Genomic DNA, 21,927 nt, shown 5'->3' with positions numbered 1-21,927 from the left:
TTTTAGGGAATCCTTTTGTGCAAATTACAACTAGGACATGAGCATTGACTTCACAATCTTCCATAAACCCTAATTAATTCTGTAACTGTGACAGAAGTATTAATCATCTAATATGTTTGTAGGAGTGAAGTGAAAATAATGTGAAAGTTGTTGATGTTCTCCATATGAAAAGAGCTATTTTTCAGTTTTTAAATACAGACCCATAGTTCCCAGTGAACCACCACTGAAAACTTTTTTTTTTCCTTCCCTCAATTTAATATCAGTTCTGGGCTTTCCAGTTTTGTAATTTCCATGAGAAAATCAATGATTACATAGAAAAGCAGCAAAGGTATTCATTCCTTCACAAAACCCATTCTGTGCCAGCAGGAAAAAAAAAAGGGCAAAAAAATTCAATGGGAACAGGCTTCCAGTCTTGATCAAACTTTCAGAGATAACATTTGCTACAAAGAAAAAAATACATATATACTTTGCCGTCATTCTTCTGATTATTTGCATACAGATCAGCATAAAGAGGTTAAAACTATACCCCTCTGTATGAGCTTGGAAAATCACATGTCAGCCTTGTTCTCATGATGTTTTTCTTCATCTCCAATAAGAACTTTCAGTACTTGTACCCATTTGGAAAGAAGCCTTTATCAGTTTCACTGCAAACTTGTGAATTTTGACCCAATATGGGACACCAAATAAGCTCTTCAGCGATTCTGAAAGGTTTGCCCACGTGTGCAAGCTTAGATTAGATAATTTGAAATCAAATTTTTCCACATGACAATTCCTCCTGTTGGCAAGGAGCGTTTTTCTAGCAGATTTCCCTTCACTAAGCTTAACAACTGCATAAAATTCAGATTTGTTCCCTTTATATTCAACCAACCTGTTCCAAAATTTGCAGGCAAGCCCTGAAAAGTATTCAAGGTCTGAAATATTTGCCTAAACCTCTGAACATACTGGGGTTTATTTTTACTAATCTGTCACTTCTGAAAACAAACATTTTATTTATCATATACTCTTGTAATCACACAGCAGGAAGAGGACATCATTTATCAGTCTGCAACCTCTCATCTCGGTTCTGATAATCAGGTTAGAGCATAAACTTAACCCTCCCAGCCAAAACTTCATACTACAGCTTTAAGAAATTCTCTGTTTTACTTTCCAGAAGTGTAGAAAAGAAAAGATGAGTTGGTCCCTTCTTCCTATTTTCAGAGAAACCTAATCATGTTCTTCTCACCTAAAACATATTCTTTATTATTTATTCATTTCCAGCTTCACTGGGTTACTAACTTAAACTGAAGTTCACAACTGCAAGTCATGTGAAAAGTACCAATGGAAAACAGTTAAAAATGAAAAATGAAATTAAGTTTACGTTAATACTGCCAGAAGGTTTCCAAAGTAAAACGGCATAGACAAAGCTGTTTGTTTCCGGTCCTTTCTCTTGCCGGTAGCTTGATCCGTGAGCAACATTAACTCACAGTATCACAGTATGCTAGAGATTGGAAGGGACCTCAAAAGATCATCTAGTCCAATCCCCCTGCCGGAGCAGGAACACCTAGATAAGGTTACACAGGAACGTGTCCAGGTGGGTTTTGAATGTCTCCAGAGAAGGAGACTCCACAACCTCCCTGGGCAGCCTGTTCCAGTGTTCTGTCACCCTAACTAAGAAGAAGTTTCTTCTCAAGTTTAAGTGGAACCTCTTGTGCTCCAGTTTGTACCCATTACCCCTTGTCCTATCATTGTTTGCCACTGAGAAGAGCCTGGCTCCATCCTCGTGACACTCCCCCTTTATATATTTATATGCACTAATAAGGTCACCCCTCAATCTCGTCTTCTCCAAACTATAGAGACCCAGCTCCCTCAGTCTTTCCTCATAAGGGAGATGCTCCATTCCCTTAATCAACTCCCTGAATTCTGCATCTGGGATTTGTCATGCACAACAATAGACCACTGGAGGCTGGATGTCTGAGTCTGTGCTCATGACCCAGGGCTGATGGACGGGACCAGGCCCTCAGAGAACACCTTCCCTCATCTGCCTAACATTCTTGCTGCTCAAGAGAGACTCTGTGGGTGCCTGTGGGCAGCACATAAGAATTTGCTAGCTAGTTTCTGGCACCAAAGCTGGGGCAGATGATTCATTCAAGGCTATTATCAAAATGAGCAAAAATTGTGGTGTTTGACAATTTGCAGCATCAGAATCTTGGCCAGTGATTTGTGTTCCCAGTCACTGCCACAGAAATCTTTGTCATGAATCATTAGCAGATTAAAAAAGAGCATAATGCCAAGGTTGAGCATCTCCTTATTTTGGAGGCTTTAACCTTGCGTGTCTAGTTAAAAGTAACATTTCATATGTAAGTAACTGTCTTGCATTTTCTGAAACACATGTGAGCCCCATTAAATCAAGATGCTTTCCTAAACTTAATGGAACCTCTGTTACATACAGGAGCTACGATCATTGTGTTGAAGTTGACATGTTAATGCCTACAAAATAATCATAGTTTTTGCCAAATGCTATGTTTGACAAAAAAGTATTCTATGTTTTTGAGCTACCACAGTAAAAATGAGCATCACAGTTGATAACCCCTAAATCTGGGGTTACCTACCAAAAATCTCAGTTATCCAAACTTTTTTTTTTAATAAAAAATAAAAAAGATAAAGGAATAATAATCTGAATTTTTCATTCAAGACTGGCAGGAGTCACATTATAAAGGGTAACTACTTAAGGGGAAAGGTTGGTCAAGCCAGAAATTTGAGAAACATGTTTGATAAGAAGTATAAAGCTAAGACAAAAGAAAAAGAGGTCACTGCAATGACAAGCAGTCAACAAGTGTCATAAAACGTTTTTTCTGAAACGAGCCTTTCATAGAGAAAGGCTTGTTTCATGACTTCCATCTTAACATCTGTGCTGAAATCTTTCATCTTTTCTCTGTAATATAATTAATTTGATGCACACGCTATAAGCCTGATTTTATACACTTTGAAGTCAGTAGAAGTTTTCTTTCTATCTTCTGTGGAGCAGGACCACATAAATGACGACCTAATCCACTGAGGAGCTCTTACATGTCAATGCCTAATGCAAAAGACAAATCAGAAAGTCAATCTTCATGATTTCATACCTTTCACATTTTACCACCGATACATGATTCCTTTCACAGCTTAATGAAAGTCACCACTACTCCTTGAATGTGCTTTAGGAGTCAGAAGCGGCCCTCTTTTGGAAAATTTTAGGACCAAATGAATTTTAAATCAGTGCAATTTTCAGGTTTTGGAAAACAATGTTTTACATTCAGTCATTTGAAGCTAAGGCTACAATTTCCACTGAAGAACCTTACTGGTTCTTGCAGAAACAACCATGCAACGGTTTCAAGTCAGCTGATCAAAGACACATTTGTCAGCATGTTTTTTTTTAATATTTCAATTTATTTTGCCCTAAGCAAAAGAGAAAATGCTTTTAGTTTGAAGATTTGCCCTTTCTTATTCAATCCTAAAGAAGAAAAATGGCCTGATCTTGGAAATGTTTAATGCTATGCCTTAATCTGTATGAACAGATTAAACTATATGAAGATAGGCTGAGAAAGTTGGGGCTGTTCAGCCTGGAGAAGAGAAGGCTGCGTGGAGACCTCATAGCAGCCTTCCAGTATCTGAAGGGGGCCTATAAGGATGCTGGGGAGGGACTCTTCATTAGGGACTGTAGTGATAGGACAAGGGGTAATGGGTTAAAACTTAAACAGGGGAAGTTTAGATTGGATATAAGGAGGAAACTCTTTCCTGTTAGGGTGGTGAGGCACTGGAATGGGTTGCCCAGGGAGGTTGTGAATGCTCCATCCCTGGCAGTATTCATGGCCAGGTTGCACAGAGCCTTGGGTGACATGGTTTAGTGGAAAGTGTCCCTGTCCATGGCAGGGGGATTGGAACTTGATGATCTTAAGGTCTTTTCCAACCCTAACTATTCTATGATTCTGTGATTCTAATCCTTCATACTCAAAAAATGTTTATTTGGCTCTCATGCCAATTTGCTGTAGATATATGAACTATTCTTAAAAATGTTTTTTTTAACTTCTCTTTAGAGGAGAAAAGATGTAGAAACATCTTCCTTTCTTAACCATTCACCAGTGAATTCCAGATTAAATTATAGCAATTTATATCTGAATTTGGCCAGGTATTTGGAATGTAAATATTAAGCAGAAAGTGCTTTCCTAGATTTTACAAGCACCCACTGGGCACGGATGATGGCCATGACTGAAAAGATTATCAGTCATTTACTGTCATTGAGTACACCCCTTCTTCAAAGCAGCTAATTGTTTAGCTAATTGTGCTTCAAAACACAGGCTGGCATAAACATATGTTGCTGCTTTACCATCAGGATAGCTTCAGTTCTTTTCATTGTCTGGAACATACTTCCAGCAACAAATTAGAAATATTATTCTAGGTCAGTAAGGTATATATTCAGACAGTGAATATGTAAATCTCATAACTGAGTAACACTCCATGCAATGTATTTAAGAGATATTTCTTAAACTGTCACAATATTTACTCAGCAGGATGTGGAAACTTCTGTTCATGCTTTGGGTTCCTCTGTCCTCACAATATGAAGTTTCAGAGGTAGTTTAAATGTTTTATAATTATCCATGCATCAAAAACATCAGCTAATGTAAGTGAAGGGAAGAACCAATAGAATGCCAATCAGGCAGTAGACATCTCCATCAATTTTTGCTTGGGAAGAGGTCCTCCAGACTCTACAATGGAGGTGTCCTCAATGAAGGATGTAGAGCAGGCGCCTTCCCTAACGGCAGTAGGTTGAAGACCTCTGGGAATTACAAATAAACCACAACTTGGAGGCATGCTAAGGAAAGGAAAATAGGGCAACAGAAATTAGAATTGCATGAACAATTGAGTTTCTTTTTGGCTACCCAACTGAAAAATTAAACCAAAAAAAATCATCTGGGGCCAGCCCAAAGCACTTGTCCAACTCAAAATGAAACAGTTCATTTTGCTTTCAGATCTCTTTTCAACCTTTGACAGAAAATGTACATAAAATTCTAAACCAAAACACTACTTTGAATTGTAAACCTCAAATATTTCATTGAGAAAATGTCAGAACAAAACATTTCAGTATGGTTTTCCTTTTTTGAGCTATAACTATTGACTAAATTGAAACCCATCTTGCCTAACTGAAACTACACCTTACTTTTGGTCAGCAGTTGCTTGTCCCACACATTTCCCTTGGCTGTAAGGGAAACCTCCTCCAACTTCTACTTCCTTTGTTCAAAACTGACCATCGCTCGCCATCTTTCACACACCCACAAGTCACAGATGCCCTGCAACTATATCTATGAAGGAAATTTTGCAAAATCTACTATGTCGCAGCTTCAGGGCTCCAGCTTGTGAGGTTTCCATGGGAGAGTCTTCCAGGGAATGGTTTTCAGGGTAAGAGAAGCTAATAAATAATTGACTTCATTTTTACACGTTTGTGGACAAACAAGTTTTTATCTGGGTTTAGCCCCAGTGTGGAAAGCTTGAGAGATTGATTTGACATTTCTGGGTAGGGCAGGTCAGCAAGGACAGTGTGGAAGAGGCCTAAAGGAAGTGGAAGAAGGAAATGAATTAATTATCCTTTTGTGAAGTGATTATATCAATGAGGAACAGCATGTGTGATTCATGGTCTAATCTCTATTTATAGTCAAGGAAGAAAACAGGTACTTTTAGAGAAAAGTCATGTTATTCTGTCCAAAGGCACAATCTTTATAAATCTCTAATGGCACCTAGATAATTCCTATTATCCTTCACTGACTGTAAATGAAGCTGGGTGTAGCTTTGGGATAGATTATGTCTGTCAAAGATCAGTGAGAGGAGCTCTCCACTTGGTGCTTAATTCCCTCCCTTTGCTTTCAGCTGTCACAAGCTCAAGTGATAAGAGAAAGGATGCTGGCCAAGAGCTCTTGACAACATCATTTCTTATCCTACAAGGAAATAAATATCCTACTGAATATATCAAAAGGTTACACCCCCAACACAGTTATGTGGTACCAAATTCTGGCTGGCTGTCACTGTTGGGTCACTTCTGCTTTAACTGTGAGCAGGTATGTAATTCATATGTTGTGAGATGCAAATGAGAGTGTGGAACAAAATAAACCATGTTGATTGCATCTAGTTTGACAGGTAAGAGGCATCCATCACCCAGATGGGTCGTATGCCATCTAGTATGTGAGTTCCCACTAGAAACTTTTCAGCTCATGGAAACTTTGTTCAAATTAGCTGTGAATGGATAATTTTATCTTGAAATCACTTTTGTTTGAGAGCAGTATGAGATAGTTTAATTCCCTTTTAGTGTCATCTAACCCCAACAGCTGATATAAGTTGAAACTCTTTATGGACTATGGACTAACTTCCATTTCTCTTTGCGTTTAATTGATGAACCCACCAAGGTAGATCAAGGTAGATTTTTTTTGCCAATATTTTTCCCATATTATAGTATCTACTTATGGGATGTCTTCTTGATATCCTTTTAGCAAGCATTTTTGCATTTATGTCCCTGATATGCTGTGTTTACAAACTTTGCCCTCTTTATCTGCACTGCCACCCTTAGTCCTTTATTCGAGGATATTAATGGTGTTCTGGTTTTGTTTTGTTTGAATTTGAATCAGATTCATGTTTCCCTGATGAAAAAATGGCAAAGCCTTGCTCAAGAAGCCGTCACCAGTTGCTGAATGTTATTACATATTTCCTCTGGCTTTCTCATTATTTGAATGCTTTTCTCACTGTTTGGATGCTTTTCACCTCTTTTAACTTCAGTCCAGCTAGCAGTATCCCTTGCTGCACCAAAGCAGCTCCTCTGTCTTTGCTCAGGGACATTGCTGAAGGACATGGTAATGATGGATTAAACTGCTCTTCAGTGACTTACTTTCTTTTTTTTCCTGCCTGGGAGCTTGTGTCAGGAGTAGGCATCAAGCACTTCTCAAGCACTCTCAAATCCCTGATGCTGCAGAGCACTGTGCTCAGCATGCCCATGGGGCAGCCAGAATACAGTGCTCTGAGTTTTCAGTAGCAACTGCTGACTGTTTGTCTCCATCTCATCTGAGGAGACAGAGGTTGGGAGTTTTCACCAGCAGCTGTTCAAGATGGGATCTTGTCTACAGGCATACTGAAGCAGAATCAATAAATGAAATGAACGATTCTCATAAATGATGCTATTTTTCCTACCACCCCCCAAGAGAAGGACTGACCTATATGCTCCTTGTTAAGCTCTGGCCTGGGATACACTGAAATTGCAGCCTTATGGTAAAGAAGCATGTCCTCAGGCCAAGCTTACATCCTTTCTGTGTACAAGAATATAGCCACTGGCCCAACAGCCCCACAGGCACAATATATGTCATTTCCCTTGTGTTTGAGTAAAAGAGAAAAAGCTCTGTAAATGACAACATTTGGGGACCAAAATATTTATTATAATAAATTAAAGAATAAGCATTTCTAAAATAATCCATTTATATCCATATAAATATCACACGGCAGTTTTAATTTCATAATTCACTTAAAACCCTCTGGTACAGCTTCATAAATACATTTCCTTGGATAATTTTCAATTAATATATATATAAATAAAAGTACAGTATAATTATTACCTTAAAATAAGTTACTATTAAATAGGAATGACAAAAGTTATTTCTGAATTATTCTGAACTTTTCAGGTAAAGGTCAGAAGGGGGCAATATGTGCAAGAGAGATTTCCAAGTAAAAGGCTCAAAACATCCTGGCTACATATCACTGCCTACCTTGATCAAAGCTGATTCACATGTGTCAAATCTCAGCATACAAAATACAGAAACAGTTGGTTTATTCCTATGGAGATGAGGAGCACAGGGGCGTGCCTTTTAAAATAACTAATGTCCTGTGTTGAAATGGAGCCACAGAAACTGTCCTGAAGTCTTCCTTTCAAAGTAGGCAGCAATATGCGTCCTCTCTGTGCCCACTTAGTTTGCTGTTATTGGCATGGGTAAAAAATTACTGCATTGAGGGGAATTAGGGGAAAGAAAGTGTGTCCGTAGTATTATAGCAAGAGGTTTTCGGAGACATTTCTTAAAGACTGATCTGAAGACCTGAAATTCTTTCAGTGTTTCTTCTTGTTCTCTCCCTTCTTTGGGATACTGGTACAGGCATTTTCTATGTAGTCAAACAGTAAATCCAGTTCTCCGACGGCTTTAGTCTTCCCATTCTCTCCCAACTAGAAAAGAGCAGAATATAAGTTTTAGCATCTCATTACTTCTCAGAAAATTGAAATTAGGCTTGTCATAGAAACTGGATCAGGAACTTAACTCTCCTTATTCTCTCAAGTAGATCTGTTAGAGTCATTATACTATAAAATAGAAACTAGATTATTCTAATCTAGTTTAGCATACAGAAGTACCTGCAACCTGACTTCTGAAGCTTTAAATTACCATGATGTGTGCAGAGAGTTAACAACAGAAGGAGAGCTTGAAGTGGAAATATCACTAATCCCCTCTTTAATTCCCATGAAGGCTTCATCTCCCAAATAATCTGCACAGTCTGTGTCACAATTGAGTCAGCCTTAATTCAACTGAAACACTGGAGTTTGTCACAGCTCTTTTTAAATTTTGGGGGAAAATGTACCTCTTTCAGTTTGGTCTTCATTTCTTCCAGGTTCTTTTCAATGTGCTCTCTGTGTCCTGAGAATTTCTAAAAAAAGACAAAATCCAGATGTAACATTGGCAGCTGTATGCAACAATGTGCTGCTTTTTTTTCCCCCAAATGCACACCTTCTATCAACCTCAAGTTTTATATCTTTGATCTGAGGTTTCCTTTCATACCAGTGCCTCTTGCCGCTATTTGCAGCATTCTGAGATTCAGGAGCAGTGACAAGAGTCACAACTCAGAGTTAGGGAAAGAAACACAACGCTACTCACACATCTGCTCAGCTCCGAGGTCAAGGATGCAAAGAACTGCACCACCTCTGCAGTGTACGGGTACTGGTCCTTGACCTTGGTGAGGAGAACATCTTTCACTACAATCTCCACAATCCTCTTCATCATGTAGCAGCGGTTGTTTTCCTATGTATGCAAGTAAAAGGTCAAGTTAACTCATGGCAAGAGATCAACGAGTGCTGGAAAAGGTTTCAAAGAGCAGTCTTCACACCTAAGGGTGTAAAGCTTACCCTGATGTTAACATAGAGCTGCTGCCCAATGAGCCTGTTGTCCGTGTCCTCGTCTGAGGCCCTGGCCTGAGAGGAGAAAAGGGAAATGTCAGGCAGGGATGGGAAACTTATGTGAAAATTAACAATAAACCCTAAGGTTTTCATCATTAATAGAGCAGGTGAAAAGAGGGAAATGACACTAGAGACATTTTGTTACAGGTAGATAAGCTTGGATGTTTTGTCTGCTTCTCCCCTGAGCTGGGTGAGATTTAAGGTCAGTATCACCAGAAAATAAATAAGCAGATGTCTGAATTCCTGTCCCTCTTTTCAACATCAGATGTCGTAGTGGCTATGATGACTAAACCAGATGCCGCAGGTGGCCAACCTCACAGTGGCCCGCAGCACTGCTGGGAGATGCTGCAGCACTTGGCGGCGTACACCAAGGGGGGACCCACCCATGGTAAGAGCAGCCAAGAAACCTGCCCAAGCAAAGCACTGTAAGATGCCTGAGGAGCTGCCTGGCCATGGCTGGAATCATGAACAGGTCCAACTCCAAATGCCCTGGGCAAATAGAAAAAATTAAGCTCAGGTTCCACAATTGTCCCAGTCTAGCAGCAGCCACTTGAGAGAAGGAGCTGTGCTGTGCCAGCAACTGACTTTCCCTCGAGGAGCAGGAGGAGAAGAGGCAGAGGCAGCAGCTTCCCCTGCCTACACAACAAGTGGGCAACAGAACCACTCCACATGCCCAAGCTGTGCCTTACTGAAAGTGCATGTTTTTCTGGAGAAAGGCATGAGAAAGAGAGGAATGCTGAAGGTGAGAAGTGAGGGCACTGGTGGAGGAGGAGGTCCTCAGATCCCACATGAAGGTTACACAAGGTACTGTACCATTTTAGCCAAGGTGTAGGTGCGATTCCTGATGTAGGGCTGAAAGTTGAGCTTCCTGAGCCTGCAGGTATGATGGGCGGTAGAAGCCACCCCTGCCCCTTTTGGAGGCAGAGGGCTGGTGAGTAGAAGAGGGAGAAAGCAACAGCAGCAGCAGAAGACCCATCCTAAGAAGCTCTTGGTCAAGGTCTGCAGGGAGGCCATGTCTCACAATCCAAAGTCCTCCGTCGCAGCAGGTTTCAGCTACAGTGCTCAGCACTGATGAGAGAGAGCAGTGTTAGCATCAGGGAGATTGGGCAAGGCAAAGTGAGAGAGGCACGAAGGCTGCAAGCCTTACCTTTGCAGTGATTCTTGATGTGCTCTGCAGGAGGTGAGGTGCACCTTATATAGGGCCACCAGCAGCCTTTTTTTTTTGCGTAGTGGTGGTAAATAAAAATGACATCAGCAACTCTCTTGCTTTCCAGTATCCTCTTCTGAGAACTACCTAACCACTACAAAACCCACAAATACAACTACAAGGCCATTAGAATCTTCTTTCTTATAAAACAAACCAAATCTTAATGCAGGGCAAAGCAGGGGCTTTTACCGGGACAGGAATCCTGAATTCTCTTTGCATAAAAATATCTGAGAACTGTATGGGTTTGAGCATCCTGTTCTGATTGTAACACACTAATTGGATTGGCAATTTTACAACAGGTAAAGTAACATATAAATTTTTGTTCATAGAATCATAGAATCATTTAGATTGGAAAAGACCCTTTAAGATCATCAAGTCCAGCTATTAACCTTGCAGCAAATGACTGGTGCTCTGCTGCTGCTCTCTGGAATACAGCAGTGGTCAGACTCAAACACTGCACCAGACCCTAAAGCACTGACTACATACGGTTCCTACCCTCAAATCCTTTTTCCCACACAGTGGCCCACTGGAGTCATTGGCCAGCTGCCCATCACTGTGCAAACCTCTCTGAGAGACCAGAAAATGTGTAGGACCAACACTGCCTTTATCACATATCTGATCTCCAAATTCCCATTTTCCAAATATTATCCATATTCCATTCTGTAGCTGGGTGTAATGACCTGAGGTCATTAGAGGTGGTCATGCACTTACTTATCCATGTCATTTCCATGTTGCTGACCCTTCAGTCTGAAATACGCAGGGTGCCAAAGGTAAACGGTGCTCTCTTGAGAGAGTAATTTGCAACCCAGCTGTAGACGGTACTGCACGAGGACACAGACCTGGTACAAATGCAAACTCCTGGTTGCCTAATGCCCACAAGGCACACAGGTGACAAATGTGAGAAACAGGAAAACCAAGGCTTCAGCTCTGCCTCTGGCAGCGAACAGGGGTAACCCTGGGGCTTGGTATCACCCCTTGTGGCTGAGGTTCTTAGGACAAGAGCCACAACCAGCCTTACCCCATGGGCTGAATGCAGAGTCTCTTTTCCTTATTTCTGAAAGGAAGCAGCCTAAAGGCTTGCTGGCACTAGGTTTATGATTTAGCCTGCCCTGATACATCCACATAATGAACTAATCTCTCATGCCTCAGTCTTGCCTCAGTTTCCCTCAGATACCTGTCACATCAGCTCTGCACGGTCTGTGCCTTTGAAGATGCACCCTGTCACCCTGAAGCCATCATCACCAGGTCTGTTTCCATGCCCAACTCAGCAACCTATTCCCATACCCAGCCTCTAACATCATCCTGACTGCAGCAGGCAGCAAAAGCAAGTCTGGACCCAGGATGTCAATGATGTATTTCACACCCTAAATGCGTATAGCACCACAAAGCTATTCAATAACATGTTTATAAACTCTTTTCCATATTTTTTTTCATTTGCCAGGCTAATAGGCCCAGTGGGGCAGCAGATGGGAGGTTGAGTTATTTTTAGCCAAAAGACAGACATTAAAGACTAGATGGACAAATCCAGCCAGGGAGGCTCTTTTGAAGGACTGGATTCCCCTGAAGTACATTAGCACAGACTCCTCTCCAGGTGTTAAGCACAGTCTGATAACCAAAGTCTGCTTCTGAGGTTTTCTTGCACTCCTTCACCAGCTCATCTAGCAGCAGAGAAGTCCCAAACCCAGAACGAAATCTGTGAACATGCACTCAGACTCTCTCTGGTCCAGACTCCCTGTCTTCCTGCCCGTCTGCCAGATCCCACCTCTCCATCTCTTTGGTCACTTTTTCAGACATGGATCCAGCTAGAGTGGCCCCTTCTTGTGGCTCCAATCCCACAGAAAGGATTCATTACTTGGGTAAGTGCTTGTGTTATTCACGGCTGTACAAACCAATGCAAGAAGCCCACCTGGTCACAAGCTTCCGACACCGCCTGATGGACATCTAAACAACATCAGGCAGAGGGATGAGGAATTTGATACTGAATCTTTCTCCTGCCCTCTTTTATGCAGTCATTACAGGATCTCTTCTGTGTGTCTTCTCTAATATTGGAAACCATACATTTGGGATGTACACATTTTCATAGAAAACATTAAGCTAGACTTGATAAGGCTCTCTTTCTCCCATCTACATTATCAGCCACCTCTCATGGTCATGCTAATTTTTGGCTGTGCCATGACATCCTCCTTCTGAGACTTTAAAAAAGCTTTGTTTCGATTAAGTTTTCCTCCCTACATGCATCATTCACCTTTATTTTCCAGGCTCTGAAATGCTGAAATGGATATTAGAAGTTAATTCATTCATATTTCACAGCATGATATTCCTAAAGCCTTTGCATTATTTAGCCTTTTGTTTGCAGCTGTGAGTTATTACAATCTATCTTCCATCCCTTCAGCCTGCTGTATGTCCAGCTCAAAAATGAGCATTCAAAATCTTGCTGGACACTAATTTAGCAGACTGTGTGGTTTCCATGCTCATCAGGCCTCCTCTCAACCATCTTCCACCAGGTGGCTGCTGGTTCTGAATGTACCACAGTTGTGGCTGCAGTTATTCCTTGTAACATGTCAATAGAATTCTTTTGGAAGTGGATATATGCTTCTCATTCCCAGCGGCTGTTATTTCTGTTACGTGATTGCACTGGACAAGGATGTGACAAGACATTGCTATCACCTCTTCTGTCTAGCTCACCACAGCCTAGTCAGGAGATATACATCCAGCACTTCATCCTAAGGAAAGACAGGGCTAAAAACCTGCACTATCTCTAGATCTTACTCCAATCCTCAGCTGAAGTCTAGATAGGGACAAAGGAATCAGAAGGTTTTCTGCTACAGTTGAAGAAAAAATTCTCTTTCATCTTGTTTGAGGAGGATATACAATGATCTTCTGAAGAATAACGTCTTGAGCAAGCGCTGAAGGTGAACCTCAAGGAAATTGCTTACTTAAACTCCCCTCCACAAACAGGCTGCTCTGAACTGCAGAGCTGGCAGAAGAGATGAGTGGAAGGAAAGCTGCATGTAATTTAAAATGTGGTACTGTGGCTGAAACCATCACTGGTGGCTCTTTGGGGAGCAAGAATAAAGTGGAAAAAATGCATCTGAAGAACATGTCTTAAAAGAGCAGCCTTTCTCACCAATTCTTTCCTATGTTAACATTGTCAAGTATTCTAGCAACTGCTTTGGGAACTGGTAATTTAGTAATTTCACTTTGAGTCCAAACTATTGATGTCTTATGATACATGATAATGCCAAGCCTTTATTTATAAAACAAAGTTCTCTTGAAAACAAACAAACAAAAATGAACACTGAGAAATACCTCTCTAAGCTCAGGTGGGGGAAAAAAGTAATCTTCCTTCTTAGTTTAATGACTTTTTCTAGGTTTAATGATATTTTTAATGTTTAAGATTAGTAGCTATACTTTTAATTCAGAACTACCAAGGACCTCTGCATGCATACCCTCTATAAAAGTACCCTCTGCATTGTTTTGTTAAGTGTAATTAATTAAAAAAATAACATTTTTTCACAGATCGTATTTTCTCCCCAGTGCTATCCCAAGAGTCAGACTTCTATCCTATCATTGACCTCAGCAATGAACTTCTAAAGCGTAATTACATGGAGTTTCCCTAACTCATTGAGAAACCGTAGTGGTTGAATATTCTCGACAATGACTTCTTGACCCATATTGAAGACAGAGGATTTTCTGAGGAGGACTGGAACTCTACATCATGTCTACCTCAAAAGCCACAGACACTTCCTTCTTACTTTGAATGAGGCTACAGGTGAATAACCCATACTGTACTTTGATGTTCATCTGTGGTGTATCATCACCAGCACGCTGGCATGCAGGAACTTTCTTGAGCTTTAGCACGTTTTCAGTCAGCTAGGACTATACTGCATTATTGGAAACATGTTCAGGATGATAAACTTTGTCAAGATCAGGCATGTGGAAGAGCGAACCTGTGTATCGCCCTCTTGGATCTTTTACCTGGCAATGAAATTCTTCCCCCTTAAATATCTTGTAGGAATGGACCACAGGTCACATAATGCCTAAAACTAAACAGCCTATGGGGAGACACCCTCAACTCCACAAAAAGGCCATGCTCATCCCTTCATTTTGCTCCAGCTCATTTGTGAGCTCATTCACTGTATGTCAGGTAGTCTCTGCTTTTGCCTACTTTCAAGCTTGAAGAGATTAAATCAAACTAAAAATGTTTCAGCTGAAGCTCTAGTGGAGCCTTGTTTTAGTTAGCTCTTTGGCCAGCAATGAAAACATCGGTAATGGAAGTTAGCTCTTCTTTATAAAACTTCCAAAAAAACTGTTCTGTAATTCTTCCATTCATTATGGAAACATTCTAGTACATAGACAAGTGTCTTCTGGGCACCACCATTAAAAATGGCAGACGGAATTAATTTTCTATTTGTAGGAAACTGTATCAACACAGAGATTGGGAGAGGACATGTAGCATTTGACCGTTGTATTTTTGCTTTCTTCATGATAGGTTTAATGCTGTGTAAGATAGATACTGTGAATCTTTTGTTTGGAGGAGTAGTGTTATTAAAATTGCTTGGTCTGGGAGCATTAGGTGACTTTGGGAAAGACTCCTATGTCAGGTCTCAGTACAGACACTGGTGACTCAGGCTTTTTGCAGAGGATGTGCAATTCACCTACCTCCCCTGACAGTAACACTTGTGTTAGACACTGAGTAACACATTTCCTCTAAGAGTAACACTTTTGCTTATATGTCTGTTATTTCATCAAAATCTTTTGGTTCTGTTACATAATTTTGGGGTTTCCTAAGATGCTATATAATAAACACCATAAAACCGGCATTTCTGAGGCTGCACCCAGAATCCTGTGTTCAGTTCTGGGCCATTCACTACAAGATAGACACTGAGGTGCTGGAGCAGGTCCAGAAAAGGGCAGCAAAGCTGGTGAAGGCTCTGAAGCACAAGTCTGATGAGGAACAGCTGAGGGAACTGGGGTGGTTAATTCTGGAGAAGAGAGGGCTGAGGAGTACCTTGTCACTCTCTACAGCTACCTGAAAGGAGGTTGTAGGGAGATGGAGGTCTGCCTCTTCTCCCAAGTAAAAAGTGACAGGACAAGAGGTAACAGCCTAAAGCTGCACCAGGAGTGGTTTACATTGGCTATTAGAAAAAAATTCTTCACTGAAGGTGTGATCAGGCATTGGAACAGGCTGCTCAGGGCAGTGGTGGAATCACCATCCCTGGACATGTCCAGAAACTGTGTAGATGAGGCCCTCAGTGCCATGGTTTAGTGTTGGGCTTGACGATCTTTTTCAACCAAGTTGGTTCTATGATTTCATATCACAAAAAGTCTAGGTGGAAGTGAACTAATAGTTCATTGTGGTCTCAATTTTAGATTACACTCTGGGACAAAAAAAAACAAAAAACACTTTGGTATAAATAACTTCATTCTCACCTCAGGAACATTCATGTAGCAGACACCCAAGAGAAAGACATCCAGAGACACGTTGAGACAACACTATACAGCTTCTACCAACATTATTACTGCTACCCCAGGACCACTGAAGTAGTAACTTTCATTGCAGTGCCAGGAGGATTCAGTGATTCACTAAAAAAGAAGCATTAATGGAAGTGCAATAGATGTTAGTCCAGTAGTCCTGCCTCTGGAGACAACTGCTGCCAATGTCAGTAAAACATAAGCCTTGCTTCTATGTTTAATAAGACTTGCTGACAGGAGCCATAATTTAGTTTATGCAGACAGGAGAAAAGAGAATTCAGATCACCTTGGTGTACACAGCCTCACACCACCAAACATACCGCTATTAGCCCTTCCACCAAATGGCTAGTACTTTGAATTCAGAGTGTGAAATCACACATGCTTGGTGAGACTGCCACTTTGTATAGTGACCTACATATATCCAACTCTGTCTTGCAAATAGTCAGATCAGGTGAACTGAAACTTCTGTGCTTCCTGTTAATGTGGTGTGGTTACACAGCAGTGACTCTGTAAGTGACATGGCAAAGTGGAATTACTGACATAGTGTATTCTCAAAGAAAACCACTCTAACTGGGAACAGAATTTTGCAAGCTGGCTTATAATCCAAAATTAAGTCACAAGCAGTTACTCAGGCTAAGAAAGCCCCAGCATTGTGCAGCATTGTGCACCTTGATTTTCCAAGTACTACCAGCTTTACCATGTAATAAATCGACACCATCTTAAGTAATCAAATAAAGCCATTTTGAAGGGAAGCAACATTATTTCAGGTTAAATACTTGTGCCCATACACTAGCACTTCCACTGAGGCTCTGAGCTCACCAAAATCTCCCTAAGGTGAGCCCCTGGCTGCTCAGTTATTCGCTATAACAGGGTTGTGAGACAAGGAGGTGATACTTCTCATGTTGTTAACAGAAGTCTTCTAATCAGTATCTGTCCTTAGGATGTCAAAAGCCCAGGCCTCAGCCCTTCCCCACCCCAAGGTTATGCTATTGCCCATCTCCCAAGAGAGCCTGAGTCAGCGAGTTTCCTGTTAAGATTGTTGTCAAGAATGTGAGATTTATGGAGCCAAAAGATCAAACAAAATAGCTACAGCCTAGCAACTATGATGCTGTTTTTCTGGGTTATCTGTTTTTAGCCACATGTCGTGTAAGCTAAAATACATAAATAGGCTGTAGCCAGCTTCCCACTGGAAACACAAAGAACATGTTCCTCACGAGAACACGTTTCTGGGAACTCGTGAATGAACTCTAGCTGGAGGGGCACCAAGCCTTGGCAGGTCTACCCTGTCTGCATAAGAGACCTCAGGGCAAGACCTGGCTCTCCAGAATAGGGTGCATCAGCAGACGCCTGTTACACATGTGTCACATCAACCCAGCAACCAGAGATGTAAGGAGAAATCCAGAAGTATGGGTTTTCTGGATCCTATCAGCCATTCCTCTTTTACTTCAGGTCTTAAAGTAGGTGCTTTGGAGACAACCCAGCACATGACAGTATTAAAGTCACCCTGAGCAAAAAAAAATGTTTTTATAGCAGATGAAGAGATGCAACATGTGTGTATATAAGATATAAACCCAGTTAAAAGGAAAAGCATCGAGGCCTTCACAGATCACTGCCTTAGTTACCTCAGGAAAGGTAAACTGCCATAAATACAAATCAGTCACATTTACAAAGCTGACAGATGCTTTACCACCAGACTTCATCAAGACCTCTGAGGAAAGCAGAATGTAAGAAGCTTCAGTTGCCTTTTTCCCCCTCCACTGCAGAACTGTCTGCACTAAGGAGGATTTGCTGTCACAACTGTACCACCAAACTGTCCCTGCAAAGAGCAAGCTCCTCCCAGCAAATGAGTTCAAAAGCTCTTACAATTTTAATCCAACCCCATGAATGGAAAAAAACATATAACAAAAGGTGTGTAAACTGTAAACATTATCAGGCCCTGCTCCCCTTCCCGAAAGCCTCCAGGTGAGTCTTCTGAAGTTCTCAGTGTTCCACCCTAACTAGATGCTGCAGGACCACCAAGCGCTGTCCTTTGGAGTTTCTCAGGACTCTTCCCACACGCAGCACATTTGGCACTCCAAGGTCAAATCTGCTAGGCAGGGGTCGGTCACTCTCCATGTGCTTCTGTAGAACATAGACACAAAACAGAAACATCACAAGGCCAGCTCACCTCCAACACAGATAAACTGTAATAAATACCAGAATATCGGGGAAGTTCATTCACATTTTAACATGGAACTCCACATACCCTTCTTCAACACAGTATTAGACTCAGATCAAAAAGCAAAACACAACTTGGATTTCTATGAAACTGGAGTTTTCTGGTTAGCTACCACCCACTGTCCACTCTCCAGGTTTTGCTTTCAGTGTGATCACTGCTATGTAGTTAGCACATTCCCACAGGATTTCAGTGCAAAGACAAAGAACTGTCTGTGCCCCAAAGATTTAATTGCAGCCCCATCATCCTCCCCTCTCTTCCTGAGGTTCCTGTCTGCACAGGTTTGAGTAACTGCTGGAATTAGGACATTAATTTAGGTCACTTCAAATGACAATTACTACTCAGCTTGTTTTCTTTATCACACATTTGTGTGCATCTGGGTAATGGAACAATTTCCCTTCAGGCTACGCTAAAAATTGGTCAACAAGAGTATAGCAAAACTTCCACTTGCATCAGATGGTAATGGGGCTCTTTACCGACAAATTTACCAGATGGTAAGAATTGCTCAGATACTAGAACATGAGGTGCCACCTCAGCCTTGCCAAGAATGGACAGAGGTAATGAAGCAATATGGCATTATGCAAATAGCACACACTAAATTGGTCAAAGCAGCTCTGTTTCCTGCCCCATGAAGTACTACAAATTTGCTCATGGTATTGCCAACAGTATCTGGAAATCCCTTTTTCCTCCACTACTAACTGCCAGAAAGCAATGACACCAAGAGTCAAATAAGGAAAACACCTTAGTACCTGGACTTGAAGAATTTGTGAGTGAAGGAGAACGCTGGTAGCTGGTAAGTAATTTCACTTCCTTTCATCTTTCTGCAACATTCACTGGGTTTCAGGCTGTGGCCCCTAGGTCCAGGGGCAACCTGGGCGCCCTGCAAGGCATTGGTGAAGGCAAACCTGTTTTCAGGAGAGTTTCAGTTGTTACTCTCTACATAGGGGTCCATGAGTAATACAGAAGACGTATGGATTGAAAAAGGCTGTTAATTGAAAAAGGCTGAAAAATCCCTACACAACATACCTATAATGACTTAAGCGCACTGGGCAGCCTTGGGACTTAATCCAGACTGTATGTGACAAAAACATGCCTTGTTTACCCCTTCCTTACAAGCAATCTAGCTCTGATGGCTAAAGAGACTGCTTACATTTGTAAGGTTAATGACATTTACATACTTCACATTATGTTTCAGAACTCACATTGGTAAGGTGTTAAAATTTGAAATTAACAAAATATTATTGCGAAACTAAGGCATTTTAGCAGAAATTTAATTGAATGGGATTATCCACAATCCCAGATGTTCCCTCAAAACCTCCCTGCAGAGCTAGAAAGCCCCAACTGATTCTTCTCCAACTGTTCAACCCAGGGGTTTAGGAGTATTTTTAACTATTTCAAGTAGAGAAGGCTGATGCACCACGAAAGTCACTGGAAACTGAGAACCTGGAAAGAAATAAAAGCCCAGAGCCATGAAAGGATGCAAGTGCCTGAATACTACCTTGCTGCTACTGCAGGCACTTAATTAAATCCTAAAAACTCCCCTCATGCCAAGAGTCATCCAAACCTCTCCAAAGTGACCGCACAAGTGCTGAGAAAGGTGCTTCATCCCTCCTGCTGAAGTCATTCCACCCTAAGTGATTTGGCCCCAAGAGAAGAGGAGGAAGATGCCAGAATGAGCACAGCTTCAGGAACAGGAAGATCTTTGTTCCAACCCCTAGGCTAACAACCGTTTTTATCAAGATTAAGTAGATACCAAGAGTTCACTTCTTATTCCTACAGACAGCCAACTGCCTTATTATCCATCAAGATGGAAAGTTTTTGAAAAGTGACTGGAATCAAGTCTGCTCTTTGTGGCCTTGTTGGGGGAATGCTTCATTGGCAGGAAAACTGAGTAAAGGAAAGCCTTTCCCCAGCTGGCAGTGGTCAGTGAGGAAGAACCAGCTTATTTACTTGTGAAGGTGGTTGAGAGCTGTGAACCTCCAGCAGCAAGATTCACCAAGCAAGTATACCCAACTTGGGAACAGCAGCTGAAGACATATAATTCAACACTTACAAACTGGGAACATGCAAAACTTGACCTTAATTTGACAAGCTCCCAAAGCTGTTTATTCCTTAGATGTATCTCCTATTGGCAATTGCCTTCCTCCTTATTTATCCACTTTGTCTCTCCACTTGAAGGCTTCCAAGATTTCCTTGACAGAAAACAAAACACATTCACTACACAGCACGCACTTGTAATTATTAATAAAGGGTGCACTTTTGAACCTTTTCTCCATGTTCAGCTTGCTGGAAAACACAACAGGAAACATGTTTGAAGATTGGTCCAAACAAAACAAAACCCCCTCTTGAACTAGGTAACAACAATAGCAGAAGGCAGGCATAAATCATTTTACATCTGCCTTGAAGGCTACAGAAGAACATCCTTCAGAAGCTTTGCACTAGCATTACTCAAAAATGGTATTTTGTCTACATTTGCCTTAAATACTTCTATCCAAAAGTAAATTCAATTACAAATTTCAGGTAAAAGATAAGATTTGCTCAGATGAGAAATAATGTCACGATGTATAAGACATCAAGGGCTTCCATTTTTATCTCTAAATGGAGTTTGCATCCCCATGCAACAAAAATTACCACCCTTTACCACAGCTATTGTCTCCCTGGCAGAAATCAATATGCACATCCCATATAGCATACATCCAACAAATTCAGAGCTACCCAAATGCATCAGATTCATGTTGCAATACTGTAAGCAAAATTGGCATATATGCTGTTGTAATAATATCTAGGACGAGTATCTGTAGCCAATCATAATTCCAAGTATCAACATACCTAGTTTTAGTAACTTTCTGAAAACCAGAAATGGGGTAGCTTCTTGTCTTTTCAAAGTCCACAATTATTCCAGCTGAACAGGTAAAACAGAGAACTGAACACAGAAGTGCCAACATAGTATGTTCCACGAATTTATCCAGCATAACTTGACTAGAAACAAATCAACCAACCATTTTTATTTTCAGTAATATGCATACATAACTGTATACAAAATCAAAATGTAAGTAAAAGTGTACAAAATTCAAGTTGTTCTTGCATAAAATTTCCAAACGAAGTAATATTAACACTTGAAGCTACACAAGAAGAACTAAACTAGCTGCTAGCCACCTATTTCCTCTACTTCAAGTTAAGTTGTTTCATCTCTTAGAAAGATAAAACAAGCTGTCAGCATAAATCATACTTTTCACTGTGACAGTCACAACAGTATGTCAGTCTCCCAGAAACAGGCAACTAGGAGAGGTAATTAAAACATCAAAGTCAGGAAAAACATTCTTCTGAATTTACTTTAAGAGATTAACTACTCTTAAATACCCTGAGTTTGAAGTGGGGCTGGGGAAGGCCACTGCATAAGGTTGCTTTTTCTAGAGAAGTTTAAATCAGCACTAAACAAGGATCTTTTCCACAAAAAAGACAAATGTTCACGTAAGTACCTCTGACAAACTCAACTCTAATAGTCATCCTGGCCAGAAAAAGTGGACAGCGAACAAACCCTAACACTTTGTGTGCTTTTCACAAACTCCTGTATGTTCCATGTTAGCTTCATTAAGAAAAAAGGATTTTTTTGGTAACAGGTTAAAAGCGGTAAGCAGCAAAAGCAACTTTTTGTTACAGCACTGTGTTGTACTGACAATTCATATAGTAACATAAATAAATATACCACAATTGCCTTTAAGGCAGCTAATTAATATCAAGTAATTGAGGCATTTAATGAATGATGGTGTTGCCCCTAAATACTGCCCTCAGGTCATACTGCATGACTGCAGCAGAAGAACTTGGCAA

General features: G+C 40.9%; 1 protein-coding gene and 1 long non-coding RNA gene across 2 annotated transcripts; both read right to left on the bottom strand.

Annotated features, from left to right (window-relative positions):
• Positions 1 to 7,959: 7,959 nt before the first annotated feature.
• Positions 7,960 to 12,001, bottom strand: IL22 (interleukin 22). Its single transcript, XM_061367980.1, has 5 exons — positions 10,016 to 12,001; positions 9,152 to 9,217; positions 8,904 to 9,047; positions 8,611 to 8,676; positions 7,960 to 8,203 (listed from the first exon to the last, which is right to left on the bottom strand). The coding sequence occupies exons 1-5, from the start codon at positions 10,214 to 10,216 to the stop codon at positions 8,090 to 8,092; spliced, it is 591 nt and encodes a 196-aa protein (XP_061223964.1). The 5' UTR covers positions 10,217 to 12,001; the 3' UTR covers positions 7,960 to 8,089.
• Positions 12,002 to 15,816: 3,815 nt separating this feature from the next.
• On the bottom strand, positions 15,817 to 21,925 carry LOC133220171 (uncharacterized). Its single transcript, XR_009727655.1, has 2 exons — positions 20,178 to 21,925; positions 15,817 to 19,004 (listed from the first exon to the last, which is right to left on the bottom strand). It is a non-coding gene; the product is annotated as an uncharacterized LOC133220171 (long non-coding RNA).
• Between the last annotated feature and the right edge of the window lie 2 nt (positions 21,926 to 21,927).

Source organism: Neopsephotus bourkii, unplaced genomic scaffold (genome assembly GCF_033783945.1).
Source record: "Neopsephotus bourkii isolate Nb327-2 ecotype Australia unplaced genomic scaffold, CSIRO-AGI_Nbou_v1 NB_1423, whole genome shotgun sequence".
Classification (NCBI taxonomy): Eukaryota; Metazoa; Chordata; class Aves; order Psittaciformes; family Psittacidae; genus Neopsephotus; species Neopsephotus bourkii.
Note: the sequence above shows the minus strand (reverse complement) of the source record. Positions and strands in the feature narration are given on the sequence as shown.

What these genes read in the sequence shown, in the direction of transcription:
- IL22 (XM_061367980.1), bottom strand. Translation starts at nt 10,216, where the DNA reads ATGGCCTCCCTGCAGACCTTGACCAAGAGCTTCTTAGGATGGGTCTTC. An exon ending in AGCTCTATGTTAACATCAGG is followed by an intron (nt 9,048 to 9,151) that starts GTAAGCTTTACA and finishes TTGCATACATAG; the next exon opens with GAAAACAACCGCTGCTACAT. An exon ending in TGAAGACCAAACTGAAAGAG is followed by an intron (nt 8,204 to 8,610) that starts GTACATTTTCCC and finishes GCTCTTTTCTAG; the next exon opens with TTGGGAGAGAATGGGAAGAC.